The sequence below is a fragment of the Kogia breviceps genome, chromosome 2 (assembly GCF_026419965.1).
Source record: "Kogia breviceps isolate mKogBre1 chromosome 2, mKogBre1 haplotype 1, whole genome shotgun sequence".
Taxonomy (NCBI): domain Eukaryota; kingdom Metazoa; phylum Chordata; class Mammalia; order Artiodactyla; family Physeteridae; genus Kogia; species Kogia breviceps.
The window spans coordinates 103,698,954-103,711,295 of record NC_081311.1 but is presented as its reverse complement, the minus strand read 5'-3'; the positions used below and the strand labels follow the sequence as shown (position 1 = coordinate 103,711,295).

At 58.6% G+C, this 12,342-nt stretch overlaps 1 protein-coding gene across 1 annotated transcript in view; it reads left to right on the top strand.

The window, feature by feature from the left end:
* The window catches only part of GLI2 (GLI family zinc finger 2), a 240,919-nt gene that overhangs the window by 197,552 nt on the left and 31,025 nt on the right, over positions 1 to 12,342 (top strand). The window contains exons 4-5 of the mRNA XM_059054909.2: positions 3,976 to 4,178; positions 7,453 to 7,638. Coding sequence (XP_058910892.1) covers positions 3,976 to 4,178; positions 7,453 to 7,638 — 389 coding nt within the window. The remainder of the gene's footprint in view (positions 1 to 3,975; positions 4,179 to 7,452; positions 7,639 to 12,342) is intronic.

The following is a 12,342-nucleotide window of genomic DNA, read 5'->3' as shown; positions in this document are numbered from 1 at the left end:
CACAGCTAGGGGGTGACCTCCGTCTCTGGACCCAGGGCCCTCGTGGGTGAGGTGCCCTGTTGGTGCCAGTGTCTTCCCGTCTCCTCCCGGCGGGCCATCAGGCTGGCCGTCATCACGAGCTGCTGTTCTGAAGTCAGCATCGCTGTGGGGAGGGGCGCGGCCTGGAAGAGCCTTGGGCTCCTCCCCGTTTCCTTGGAGAACAATGTGATGGGTTAGGGGACGACAGAGGTCGCTCTCCTCCGAAGGATGGGAGCAGAGGTGGAGAGGTGAAAGTCCCAGCTCCTCAGCATGGGGACTCAGCCCCCACCTGCCACCTCCAGGCCCGGCTGCTGGGGCTGCACTGATTCCGGCCCTGCTAGGCAGCGCCACGGCGGGGTGCACGTTGCCGCAACAAGACCCCCTCCAGCCTCCCGCTTGGCCGGTGGGATGGGAGTCGCCTTGGACAGACCGGGGCCACCGTGGACGCTCCGTGTGTTCCTTCAAATCCCCACGTAATCGCTGGTTTGTCTTGCGGGGCCTCAGCTGTGGTCCTCGCACCCCACAGGGTGACGCGTCGCTAGGGAGGCCTGGCCAGGCCGCTTAGGGCCAACAGCTTCAGTAAAGCCAGGCTGCCCTGCCCTCAAACCTGGCCGGCATCTTGTGGGCCCCGGCACCTACCCTGCCTCGAGTGCCCAGCGGCGGACTGAGGCTCTGAGGACAGGAGACGCGTCACTCCCTCTCTCTTCTGCCCCGGACTCGCGGCCTCTCTGGCCCAAAGCAGAGCCACTTCTTTGGTCCCCGGCACTCCGTGCAGTTTCCTCACAGGTGGCCTAGCCTCTAATGGCGGCTCGTGATTGAGGATGGCTGGAGGCTGTGACTGATGGCAGAGGCTCCCTTCTGCCAGGCTCAGTGCCTGGTTCACAGATGTGTCACCATCACTGGCTCTGAAGATGCCTCTGAACACCGGCGGGATAACAGTTGCCTGCCAGATGCTTGACGCAGCGGTGCCTGGGACGTGCCCTGCTCCCTAGTTACCTGGGAAGCACACCTGCCCACCTAAGATGGGAACCGTGCCCCTGGGGGGAGTAGAGGCCTCATGCCAGGGGAAGGGGTTTCAGGGAGATCGCCGCTGACCACTGGGGTCCCTTGACCCAGGCTTGCGGGGAAGAGAAGGAATTTCCCTGACGAGGTATAGAGTGCAGGTAGGCCAAGCATTGGCGTGGGCGAGAGCGCCACAGTGTGAAGTGCCCCGGCGGGTTCGTTGCATCTGCTCATCCGTTGCAATTACATCTGCAAAAGCTCAAAAATGAAGTAACAGAATGTGTACACCCAGGCCTGTAGAGCGGCCTCTGAGCGCGGAGCTGTGTAAGCCAGATGTTAAGGCATCTGGAAGTCACCTGTTTGGGTCCTGGTTCACACTGTGTCATAAGCACGGTTTTCATGCCCTGTTGCACATAATCAGTAATTAGCTCTGGTGTGCTCCAGCCCATGGACAAGTCATGCCCTCTCTGAAGTAACCGGTTCTCACACATCCGACGTCAAGGTTTTGAGGGCTTCCCAGGCACATCTGGATTTTGCCCTCAAAGTGTGGTACTAATGCTGTAATAACAACTCTCGCTTATTGACTGGCGGCTGTGTCTCAGGCACCATTTGGGGGACTTTCATCCTCATGGCAGCCCCAGGAAATGGGCACTGTTGTTCTCCCCATTTGACAGATGAGGAAACTGAGCCTTGGTGAGGTTAAATTACTTGCTCAGCGGAACTGAGCTGATGAAGGCTAACGTTCTTTTTTTAAATTTTTATTGAAATATAGTTCATTTACAGTGTTCTGTCAGTTTCAGGTGTACAGCAAAGTGACTCAGTTATATACATATATATAATATTCTTTTTTTTTTAGATTCTTTTTCATCATAGGTTATTACAAGATATTGAGTATAGTTCCCTGTGCTCTACACTGGGTCCTTGTTGTTTATTAATTTTATGTAGAGTAGAGTGTATCTGTTAATCCCAAACTCCCCATTTATCCCTCCCCTTACTTTTCCTCTTTGGTAGCCCTAAGTTTGTTTTTTACATCTGTGAGTCTATTTCTATTTTGTAAATAAGTTTATTCGTTTCATTTTTTAAGATTTCAAATATAAGTGACATCATATGGTATTTGTCTTTGTTTGGTTTCCTTCACTTAGTGTGATCATCTCTAGGTCCATTCATGTTGCTGCAAATGGAATTATTTCATTATTTTATTTTTACCATCTTCATTGGAGTATAATTGTTTTACAATGGTGCGTTAGTTTCTGCTGTATAACAAAGTGAATCAGCTATTCGTATACATATATCCCCATATCCCCTCCCTCTTGCGTCTCCCTCCCTCCCACCCTCCTTATCCCACCCCTCTATGTGGTCACAGAGCACCGAGCTGATCTCCCTGTGCTATGCGGCTGCTTCCCACTAGCTATCTGTTTTACGTTTGGTAGCGTATATATGTCCATGCCACTCTCTCACTTTGTCCCAGCTTCCCCTTCCCCCTCCCCGTGTCCTCAAGTCCATTCTCTACGTCTGCGTCTTTATTCCTGTCCTGCCCCTAGGTTCTTCAGAACCATTTTCTTTTTTTTAGATTCCATATATATGTGTTAGCATACGGTATTTGTTTTTCTCCTTCTGACTTACTTCAGTCTGAATGACAGACTCCAGGTCCATCCACCTCACTACAAATAACTCGGTTTCATTTCTTTTTATGGCTGAGTAATATTCCATTGTATATATGTGCCACATCTTCTTTATCCATTCCTCTGTTGATGGACACTTAGGTTGCTTCCATGTCCTGGCTACTGTAAATAGAGCTGCAGTGAACATTTTGGTACATGACTCTTTTTGAATTATGGTTTTCTCAGGGTATGTGCCCAGTAGTGGGATTGCGGGGTCGTATGGTAGTTCTATTTGTAGTTTTTTAAGGAACCTCCATACTGTTTTCATAGTGGCTGAGTTTCTAATGCGGGTTGGTCTGATTCGAACACCTATTCTTTGCACTGTGTCAAGTCACAGAGAGGGCCCTATTTTCTGAAAAGTCGAAAATGAAGTCTTGGTAGATTTAGTTCCAGTGACTTAGTTGTGCTTTCACAGCAGCTTCCCCCAGTCTGATTTCTTCTTTAATATGGGCAAGTTTTGGAGTAGCTGACCTCAAAATACCCCTGTAGCTAACATGCTGACAGCTGCTTGGAGGCCCCCGGGGAGCAGGCCTGCCCTTTGTTGAGCTGAGCAGGTGCCTCCTGGAGGGCTGACCATAGCACTGGACCGCGGCCACACCAGCCCCAGCCCAGGGGACCGCGCCAGACGCGTGCCCGATTGTCAGTGCGCGTCAGAGAAGGGAGACGCTGGGGACATCTGAAGGAGACCCATGTAAGGAAAGAGGTAGAATCTGATATTCCAAAATGCTTATGACAGCTCGGCGTTTCCGGACGCTCCTTGAATCCTGATCTTTTCTTTTACAGCCGATCCCGTGACTGAGTGCTTCACTGCAGGGACTGTCCCACGGAAGCCCCCAGTTCTCAGTCTTTCAGGGCATCGCCTGATTTTTCTAGTTCTGTTAGGAAGATGAGCTCTTTGTATCTTCCCCCTGGTGTTAGTATTTTCATGGTCTGCTTTTCATACCAGTTGGTAGGATGCGGGCGTTCGTCCATTTCGGAGCCTTACTTGTTAATGCGTCCGGCCCGGGGAAGCAGTGGTGACAACTCGCACACGTGTGTGACCTGCCGAGCTTGTGGTCCAGCAAATCCAGCTCTGTGTGTGCAGAATTCCATCGCCACCATGATGGGTGGGTGGGCAGAGCTGCACCAGCCCCGGGAGCTTTCCACCTGCGTCTACTGGCTGGTGTATGAGATTTGAGACTCTGTGTGAGGGTGACCAGGGCATGTTGGCGAATGACTAAAGGTGCAGCCGCCCGTTTGATTCTGCTGCTGGACGGGCCACACCTCCTTAAAACGTTCCCCTTTGTCTCTGCAGGCCTCCCGCCCTGAGTGGCAGCCCGGTCATCTCGGATATCTCATTGATCCGACTTTCCCCACACCCTGCCGGCCCTGGGGAGTCCCCCTTCAACGCCCCTCACCCGTACGTGAGCTCCCACATGGAGCAGTACCTCTGCACTGTGCACGGCAGCCCCACGCACCCCGCCATCTCTGCGGCCAGGGGCCTCAGCCCTGTGGACGGTGAGTAGGGAGGCCTGGGGCACCGGGGTCGGGGGAGGGATGCGAACTCTAATGCTGGTCATTCCTCAGCCGCTGTCCGTGGGATGCTCAGTGGCTGGCCTTCCTCCCTGCCCCCCATCAACGGTAGGTCTTTCGATAAATGCGTGGTCCAAGATAGGGAACCAGGGGTGCATTGGTTTGTGCACTCGTTAGAGAACTATTCGTAGGACTTCCCAGGTGGCGCAGTGGTTAAGAATCTGCCTGCTGATGCAGGGGACACGGGTTCGAGCCCTGGTCCGGGAAGACCCCACATGCCGCGGAACAACTAAGCCCGTGTGCCACAACTACTGAGCCTGCGCTCTAGAGCCTGTGAGCCACAACTACTGAGCCCACGTGCCACAACTACTGAGCCTGTGCTCTAGATCCCATGAGCTACAACTACTGAGGCCACATGCCACAACCACTGAGGCTGCACTGTAGAGCCTGCAAGCCACAACTACTGAGCCCGTGTGCCACACTACTGAGCCTGTGTGCCACACTACTGAGCCTGTGCTCTAGAGCCCACGAGCCACAACTACTGAGCCCGCATGCCACAACTACTGAAGCCCGCGCACCTAGAGCCTGTGCTCCACAACAAGAGAAGCCACCGCAATGAGAAGCCCACGCGCCGCAACGAGGAGCAGCCCCCGCTCGCCGCAACTAGAGAAAGCCCGCGCGGAGCAACAAAGACCCAACACGGCCAAACATAAATAATAAATAAATTTATTTTTAAAAAGAACTATTCATAAACAGCCTTGGCATACAAATTATGTAATGAGAATGGTGACGTCTGTTTATTCATGGAGGTCCTCTCTTAGGTGAGAATTACTTGGCTGCAAGATGCCAGAGTCTGTGCAGAAGCTGGTGTGAAGCAGAGTGGGTGTTGTATCGGGGTGTCTCGGGGCCCCCTCCAGAGCAGAAAGAAGGCAGAAGCTGGTGTTAAGCAGAGTGGGTGTTGTATCGGGGTATCTTGGGCCCCCCCCAGAGCAGAAAGAAGGCAGAAGCTGGTGTTAAGCAGAGTGGGTGTTGTATCGGGGTGTCTCGGGCCCCCCCTCAGAGCAGAAAGAAGGCAGAGCTGGGCAGGTTTCTGTCTGCATCTCTGGCAGGTCAACGCATGGCCTCTCAATGGGACCCCGGCCCCAAGGCTCGGGGGTGACCACCGGTGACTTTGTGTCCCTCCTGAGAGGAGGCTGAGTGGCCCAGCTCCGTCACATGGCAACGCTGTTCAATTCGAGACAGAAAAGGGCGGAGTCACAAAGAGAAACAAGACAAGGTGAATGGCCGCAGCCGCGGGACATGAAGACGGCCGGCCAGGATGGGGCCTTTCGGAAATGGCCCTTCACCACTGCTCCCGGCCCTGAACTCTGCATGGGCCCCCGAGTGGCCGCGACCAATCCAGGATGCCCCAAAGGGTGTGACACGTCCACACACAGCCCGTGTCTCCTGGGAAGTGGACCGGAGCCCCCCAGCCTCTCCTGGCGGTGCAGGCCAGGGTCCAGACGCTGCTCCTGCCTTGAAGTTCACACGTGGTGCAGCGGGTGGCCTGGTGCCCTCAGGAAGATACGTCCATGTGCTAAGCCCCAAACCCGAGAGTGTGGCCTCATGTGGAAAAGGGCCCTCTGCCGATGTGATTGAGTTGGGGATTCTGAGTCGAAGAGATCATCCTGGATTATCCACGTGGGCCTTAAATCCAATGACAAGTGTCCTTATAAGGGACACATAGATAAGAAGATGACTGCAAAGATGGGGGTGATGAGGCCACAAGCCAAGGAAGCTGGCAACTCCTGGAAGCTGGAAGAGGCCAGCAACAGGTTTTCCCCTAAAGCCCCCGGAGTGGGTGGCCCTGCGGACACCTTGATTTTGGACTTCTGGCCTCGAGACCTGAGGGAGAATAAAAATCTGTTTTCACAGCAGTTAGCAGCAAGCCTGCACTAACTTGTTGCAGCAGCCCGAGGAAACGAATACACACGGAGACGGGGCGGTCCTCTCGAGGCCTGGGTCGGGGAGGGCCCTGAGAGATGTCTGTACTCCTACAGACAAGGGGCACACACAGGCTCTGCCAGACCAGACCGTGTGAGTGTGTGTGTGCGCGTGCACGCGCGTGCGCGTGCATGGAGGACAGTGGGCGCTCAAGGAAGGCTTCAGCGAAGAGGCACGAGCAAGAAGGGGGAGGGGAGGGCACTTCCGGCACGGACAGGCCAGGCAGAGGCCGTGGGGCTGCAGGCTAGGGCTGTCCCTAGAGGATACAGCAGGAGAGCGAGGGGAAGGTGACTGCTTCCACGGACCGGCTGCTCCTTTCTGTGCGGAGTGTGTGCGTCTCCTTTGGCACTGCCAGAACTAATGGCAGGGAGGCCGGTTCCCGGGCTCTGGATTCAAACTCCCTGCTGCGTGGCCTGGGGTGGCATCTTAATCTCTTGAAGTGCCAGAGTCCTAATCTGCGGAGGGGATCAGCTCACGGCGTGATGCCCGTGAAACTAGAGAGAGGATGTGGTCCCCTCAGCCCCGTGCCTGCACCCACCCGGCGGAACGCCCAAAACAACGTTGGCTGATGCTATCATTTTTAATAGTAATTTGACTGGCGGGTATTATTACCCCCATCTTACAGATGGAGAACTGAGCCAGCTCCGAGAGGTGGCACCTTCTTAATTTTGCACACCTGGTAAAAGCCAGGACCCCCGAGGGGGTATATGTTTGGTTTCCAAGCCCCCCTTTAACTAACACCGCACCCTTGAGTGCCAGGCCCCCTCAAGATCCTCTGAAGTTCAGCCTCCGGGCCTCTTGGCTAAGCCCCATTAGGGCTGAGTGCGGAGCTGTGACAGGCGGGGAGCTTTATCTGGCCAGGGCGGGCGAGCGGTCGCCCGCCACCCCGCTTTGAGCGTTGAGTGAGTCTGACCTGGCGCCCCGCTGTCTGGCCACCCTGGCACCTCCGAATGCATCTCCGTTTTCCTTCGGAGCCTATGCTGGACCATGGACCCAGGAGCGCTGGGCGTCTGTGGGGCCTGGACTGGGAGGAGCAAACAGTTGTTTACGGCTCTCAGCAAGCGGAGGAATGTGGAGACTGGGTTCTGGCCGCCCCAGCCAGCCGCTCGGGGCTGACTGGGTACGGCGGGGGAGGGGGCCCGAGGACGGGGGGTGGGGGGTGGGGGGCAGAGGAGGGCCGGAGGGCCCAGAGGGACCGCCTCGGGCCAGGTGCGTGGTTCTCTTCTTTTTGGCCAGATTCTGACAGTCTCTTCCTCTCCCTCCCTCCTGCCCACAGCGGCCCACGAGCACCTTAAAGAGAGGGGGCTGTTTGGCCTCCCCGCTCCAGGCACCAACCCCTCAGACTATTACCACCAGATGACCCTCATGGCAGGGCACCCCACGCCGTATGGGGACCTGCTGATGCAGAGCGGGGGCGCGGCCAGCGCACCCCATCTCCATGACTACCTCAATCCAGTGGACGGTGAGTGCTGGGCCAGGGTGTGGGGGGGGGAGCAGGACGGGCTGACGGCCGCCCTGAGGCCGGGCAGGGTGCTGGTTGCTCCTTTTGTGTGGGGGGGGGCCCAGTGGAGGAATCTGGGGTTTACCGCAGTCCCTGCCGTGACTGCTGTCCCGGGGGACTGCGTCTGAACCACACGCAGAGATACTTAGTGAGTCATCACGGGCCAGGAGGTGTAGGAACTGCAGTCACCCCAGGGAACCAAAGGGACCCATCTCTGCCTTCATGGAACTTACTTACAGCTTAGTGGGGAGAGACACACAGTTCAGGAATGGGGTAAGGAGCATTGGGTGGATGAGGGTGCCGTCTTGAAGGAGGGAATCAGGAAATCCTCACTGACAAGATGATATTCAAGCAAAGAACTGAAAGGGATGAGCCATGCAGACATAGGCCAAAGAGTGATACAGGCAGGAGAGACAGCAAGTGCAAAGGGCCTGAGGCTGCAGTGGGCCTGCTGGGATCAAGAAAATCCCGGGAGGCCAGTGTACCTGGTACCCAGTGAGTGAAGGGGCAGTAGGGTGGGGCCAGAGTCCAGGGGCCGGCGGTGCCCGTCGGTCAAGGCTTGGTGAAACTTTGGCTTTCACGCGGAGTGAGGTGGGGCCCGTGGAGGGGGCTGGACAGAGGAGGAACGAGACCCGACTTCCATTCTGGCCGCCGGGCGGAGAACAGATTTAGGGGCACGGTGGAAGCAGGTGGTCCAGCTGTCAGAGGTGGGAGGGGCAGCCATGCTTCAGATGGAGTTTGAAGCAAGAGACACAGGATTTGTCCCTGGCTGGGAAGTAGAGTCAGGGAGGAAGAAGGGCATTGAGGGCGGCACTGGGGCCTCAGGCCTGAGCAGTTGCAGGACAGAGTTGTTAGTAACTGAGCTGGGCCCGCTTGGGGGCGCAGCCGGTCGGGCATTCTGGGGAGATGAGGTGCCTGGTGCCTCATGTGACGTACCAAGTCGCCCGCCCACCCCCAGCCATCCTCACAGCTACTTTTACAGGGGCAGCTGCACCCTGGCTGTGAGCCAGCCCCTGGCGTCAGATGGAGCCCCCGTGTGCTAAAGATGTCTCCCCTCCCCAGTCAGCACTGCTCCGCCTGCGGCCCTGGAGCTCATCCCAGAGACCCCCAGGGGTCCAGGCCAGGCAGCGGGGCTGGAAGCCACAGCGAGGGGCCGGCAGGCGGCCCCTGCGGGTTTATCCCCCTCAAGCCCTTTTTCACTCCCTGGTGGCAGGGAGCAGACAGACACCTACCTGCAGGAGACCTGCTGGGTTGCAGGTAGTCCCGTGGGGCCAGGCAGGGCTGCAAGACTCGGGGGGGGGCCCCTGCACCCCTCAGCCACCTCCCGTCCCCCAGTCCTCCGCCCTGGGCTTCCAGTACACACCAGCCACTGCAACTCCACCTCAACGGCCAGATCAAAGCCGAGCCCCTCACCTCCTAAGGCCTGGCTGAGATCTCACCTCCTCCAGGAAATCCCTCTGGATGCCCCCTCACTCCCCTCCTTTCCTTGTGACCAACCAGGGTTCTTGACCTCCTCAATCAATAGAAATTGATAAGAGGCCAGACAAGAGATCCAGGCAAGGCTTTATGGGGGCTCCTGCTGCAGCGGGGGTTGGGGGAGCGAGAACAACTAACAAGGTTTCCTTGCTTGTTTGCTCCCCGAGGTGGGGCGGGCTGGTTCCTCATATGGAGTGAGGATGGGGGTGTGTCAGGGGAGGCGTGGCTTAGGTGCTCCGCCCACCCCTTTGGTGGTTCCGCACGCAGGGGGCATGCGCGGTACATGCTTTTGCTCCCGGCTCCTCAGAAGGGGCAGCTGGGTTTTTGGTCTTTCTGTATCTTGTTGTCCATAATTCGCCCCAACTGCGCACACACACAAGTTGTTTTTAGTCCCTTATAGATTCTCTGTGTTTTGTTGCTCAAGAAGATGTTTGCCCAGGTGCCAGCACTGCAGCACTGGGTCCAGGTCCTACCTGTCTCATCGTCTCTCTGCCCTGCTCACCGCACACTTACAGGGGCCACCTCGAGTGGTCCCTGAGCACCGCTCCCCTGCAGCGTTCCCTGCCCTCCCCTGCAGGAGTGTCCCTGGGGAGGAGCACGGCACTCCCCCTAATGGCAGCTCTGTGGGTTTTGTCCCGTGTCACCCTCAGCCTGCCCTGAAGGGCACCCACAGCACGACCAAACGATGCTGCCAGAAGCTGGCCCCTGGGTCTGTCTCGCCCCTGTGCCTTCCCCCGGATGGTGTTCCGTCCAGGACAGGCACACAGTGCGGGGGTGCAGTGAGGCCTCTCGGCCCCCTGAGTGCATAAATCTGCATGCTTTTCTCTCTCCTCCCCTTAACAGCCCTACAGGTGCGCCCCGCGGGGAGCGGGAGGGCCCTGGGGAGGACACGTGCGCTTGCTGCTCATCACAGTTAGAAACCAAGCGGCAGCGACAGTGCAGGGCATGAAGGTTGCTGCCCTTGTCCCAACGTCAGATTCCCCTAGCGACGTCCGCCTGCCAAGGCCTTGGGCCGGGTGGCACCAGGCCAGCCGGGCAGACACGGAGAAGCCGTGGCCGAGGGGTCGGGTCAGGCAGGTGTCCCCAGAGGGCGGGAGGGGCCGAGTCAGCACATGTGAGCGCCTGCCGTGTGCACACGTGTGCCATGCCTTTATGCACGCTCGCCGTGTGACTCCCCTCAGCCTCCTTCCGAGGCCACAAGTACCGTCCCTGCCCCGCCGGAAGATGGGCCCCCCGGGGTTCCCAGCATCCATGGACCTGCCCGGGCCCCGCCCCGTCCGTCACCAGCACCGCGGGCTCTCCCTCATGCACAGCGCCCCAGGCCCAGAGCGCGTCCGAGGGGCCCCATAAGCCGTGGCCTCGGGGAGAGCCCGGTGGGCCGAGCAGCTGGGCCGGAGCCAGCGCGCTGCAGGGACGGTGGTGCTGCGGGCGGGTCCGGGCCCCGCCGGCTCGAGCCGCGTCCTCGCTGGGGCAGCCGGTGCTGCTGGGAGCCGGCGGGGCCCGGGCGGTGATACCCCGCGTGCTGTGTGAGCGCGGCCCAGCACCAGGCTCACCGTGGGTGCTCCATGCAGCGGGTTCCCATCTCCTTCCACCGGTATCCTTTCCCTCTTTCGAATCTACCCCCTTCTGCAGGGTTTTGCCTCCTGACTGGCGGCATCACCGTGCACCCCTCGTTTGGGCCCCACGCCACAACTCCTCCTGGACACCTTTTCCTCACCGCCAGCCCACCCCGCCGGGCCAGCCCACCCGAGACCCGCCAAGTCTGCCTTCTCAGCACCCCCGCCGGCCGTCCAGTCCTGTGCCAGCTCAGCCTCCCCCGCCCCTCCCATCACCCTTGGGGTGAAACCCGGACTCTGCCACGTGGCCGGCAGCCGTCCCTCCAGCCTGCCTCTCCCCACCTGCGGCCCTGCGCCCGTCCACCATCCCCGCAGGCTGGCACCGTTCCGCCCCGCACCAGGTCCCAGGACTCAGGTCAGCCGGCACTTCTCCTGGGACGCCGCCCGCATCAGCTGCCCTTGGGCGCTGCATCTCTCTCCGCCCACCTGCAGGACACGAGGGGCCCCAGCTGTAACTGGCTGGCCCTCCCGTCTTCACAAACCCAGAGCCCCGCAGGTCCAGGAGCACCTGCCAAGGAGCAGGGCTCTGTGTTTGGGGGGAGGGGGGGAGGGAGCGGCAGTCACAGAAGAACCTGGGGTAGAAACATGCAAACTAATGTGAGGCCAGCAGCTGTGGGCCTGCGGGGAGCCTGGAAGGGGACAAGCGGCTTTGTTCTGGGGCGCTCAGCGTTTGGCAGTGTCTGGGCTGAGCATCTGAGACACGGGGGTTGGGCTGTGGTTAGGAGGTGAGCTCAGCAGTGGGTGTGGGAGCCTCTTCAGGTGCAGAGCGGAGCTTCTCCACCTCCAGCCTTGGTCTGGACAGACACATGGGTTTCTTGGGCTGAGCTGGGGGTTGGTGGCAACCCGGGGATTTTCACAAACCCCGGTGAACCTCAGGAAAGGGCGGTTTCTTTTCCTTTGTTCCCCATCACTTACCCCCGAGGAAGTCAGAGTGAAGTCCAGCATGAATTCCTGTATGCGTCATTACTTGGTTTTTTTTCCAAACCAGTTTCAGCCAGAACTTTTGCCTCCGCTACTTAAAGTTTTAGGCGTTTCTGTGCAGCTCCGGTGCCCGCGTGGCCCCGAGAGACTCGGGCCCAGGCCTGCGCCCGGCTGAGCACAGACCTGCCTCTGGGTGTGTGCGGGGGGTGGGGGGGTCCCTGGCCCCTGCCCTCCTGTGAACCGTGGGAAAGCCCACCAGCTCTGGTGTTTTCGTCTGGTCCCGGCTGCACGGGCCTGCGGAGAGGTGCTCCCGGGAAGCCTCTGTCCACCCCGTGGAGGTGCGAGCGGGTCTTCCGGTTGAGTTTCTTCGTGCTCAGACTCTTGCGGGGAAAGGTGTGCAGGCCTGGGGCCCGGGTAGCGGGGCTCACAGGGCCGCCTGGGAAAGGGCCCTGAGGCTCTGAGGACATGTGTGTTCATCTGAGGAAGCTGCCCATGGACACGTAAGCTCTCTGCCGGTGCAGGGCCCTGAGAGTTTGTGCGGAGTTGGGGAGGCTCCGTGTGTGTGTCTCTTCGCTCTCTCTTTTTCATGCACACACACACATACACACACACACACACCCTATCACGTACCACGTACACACCCACACCATGA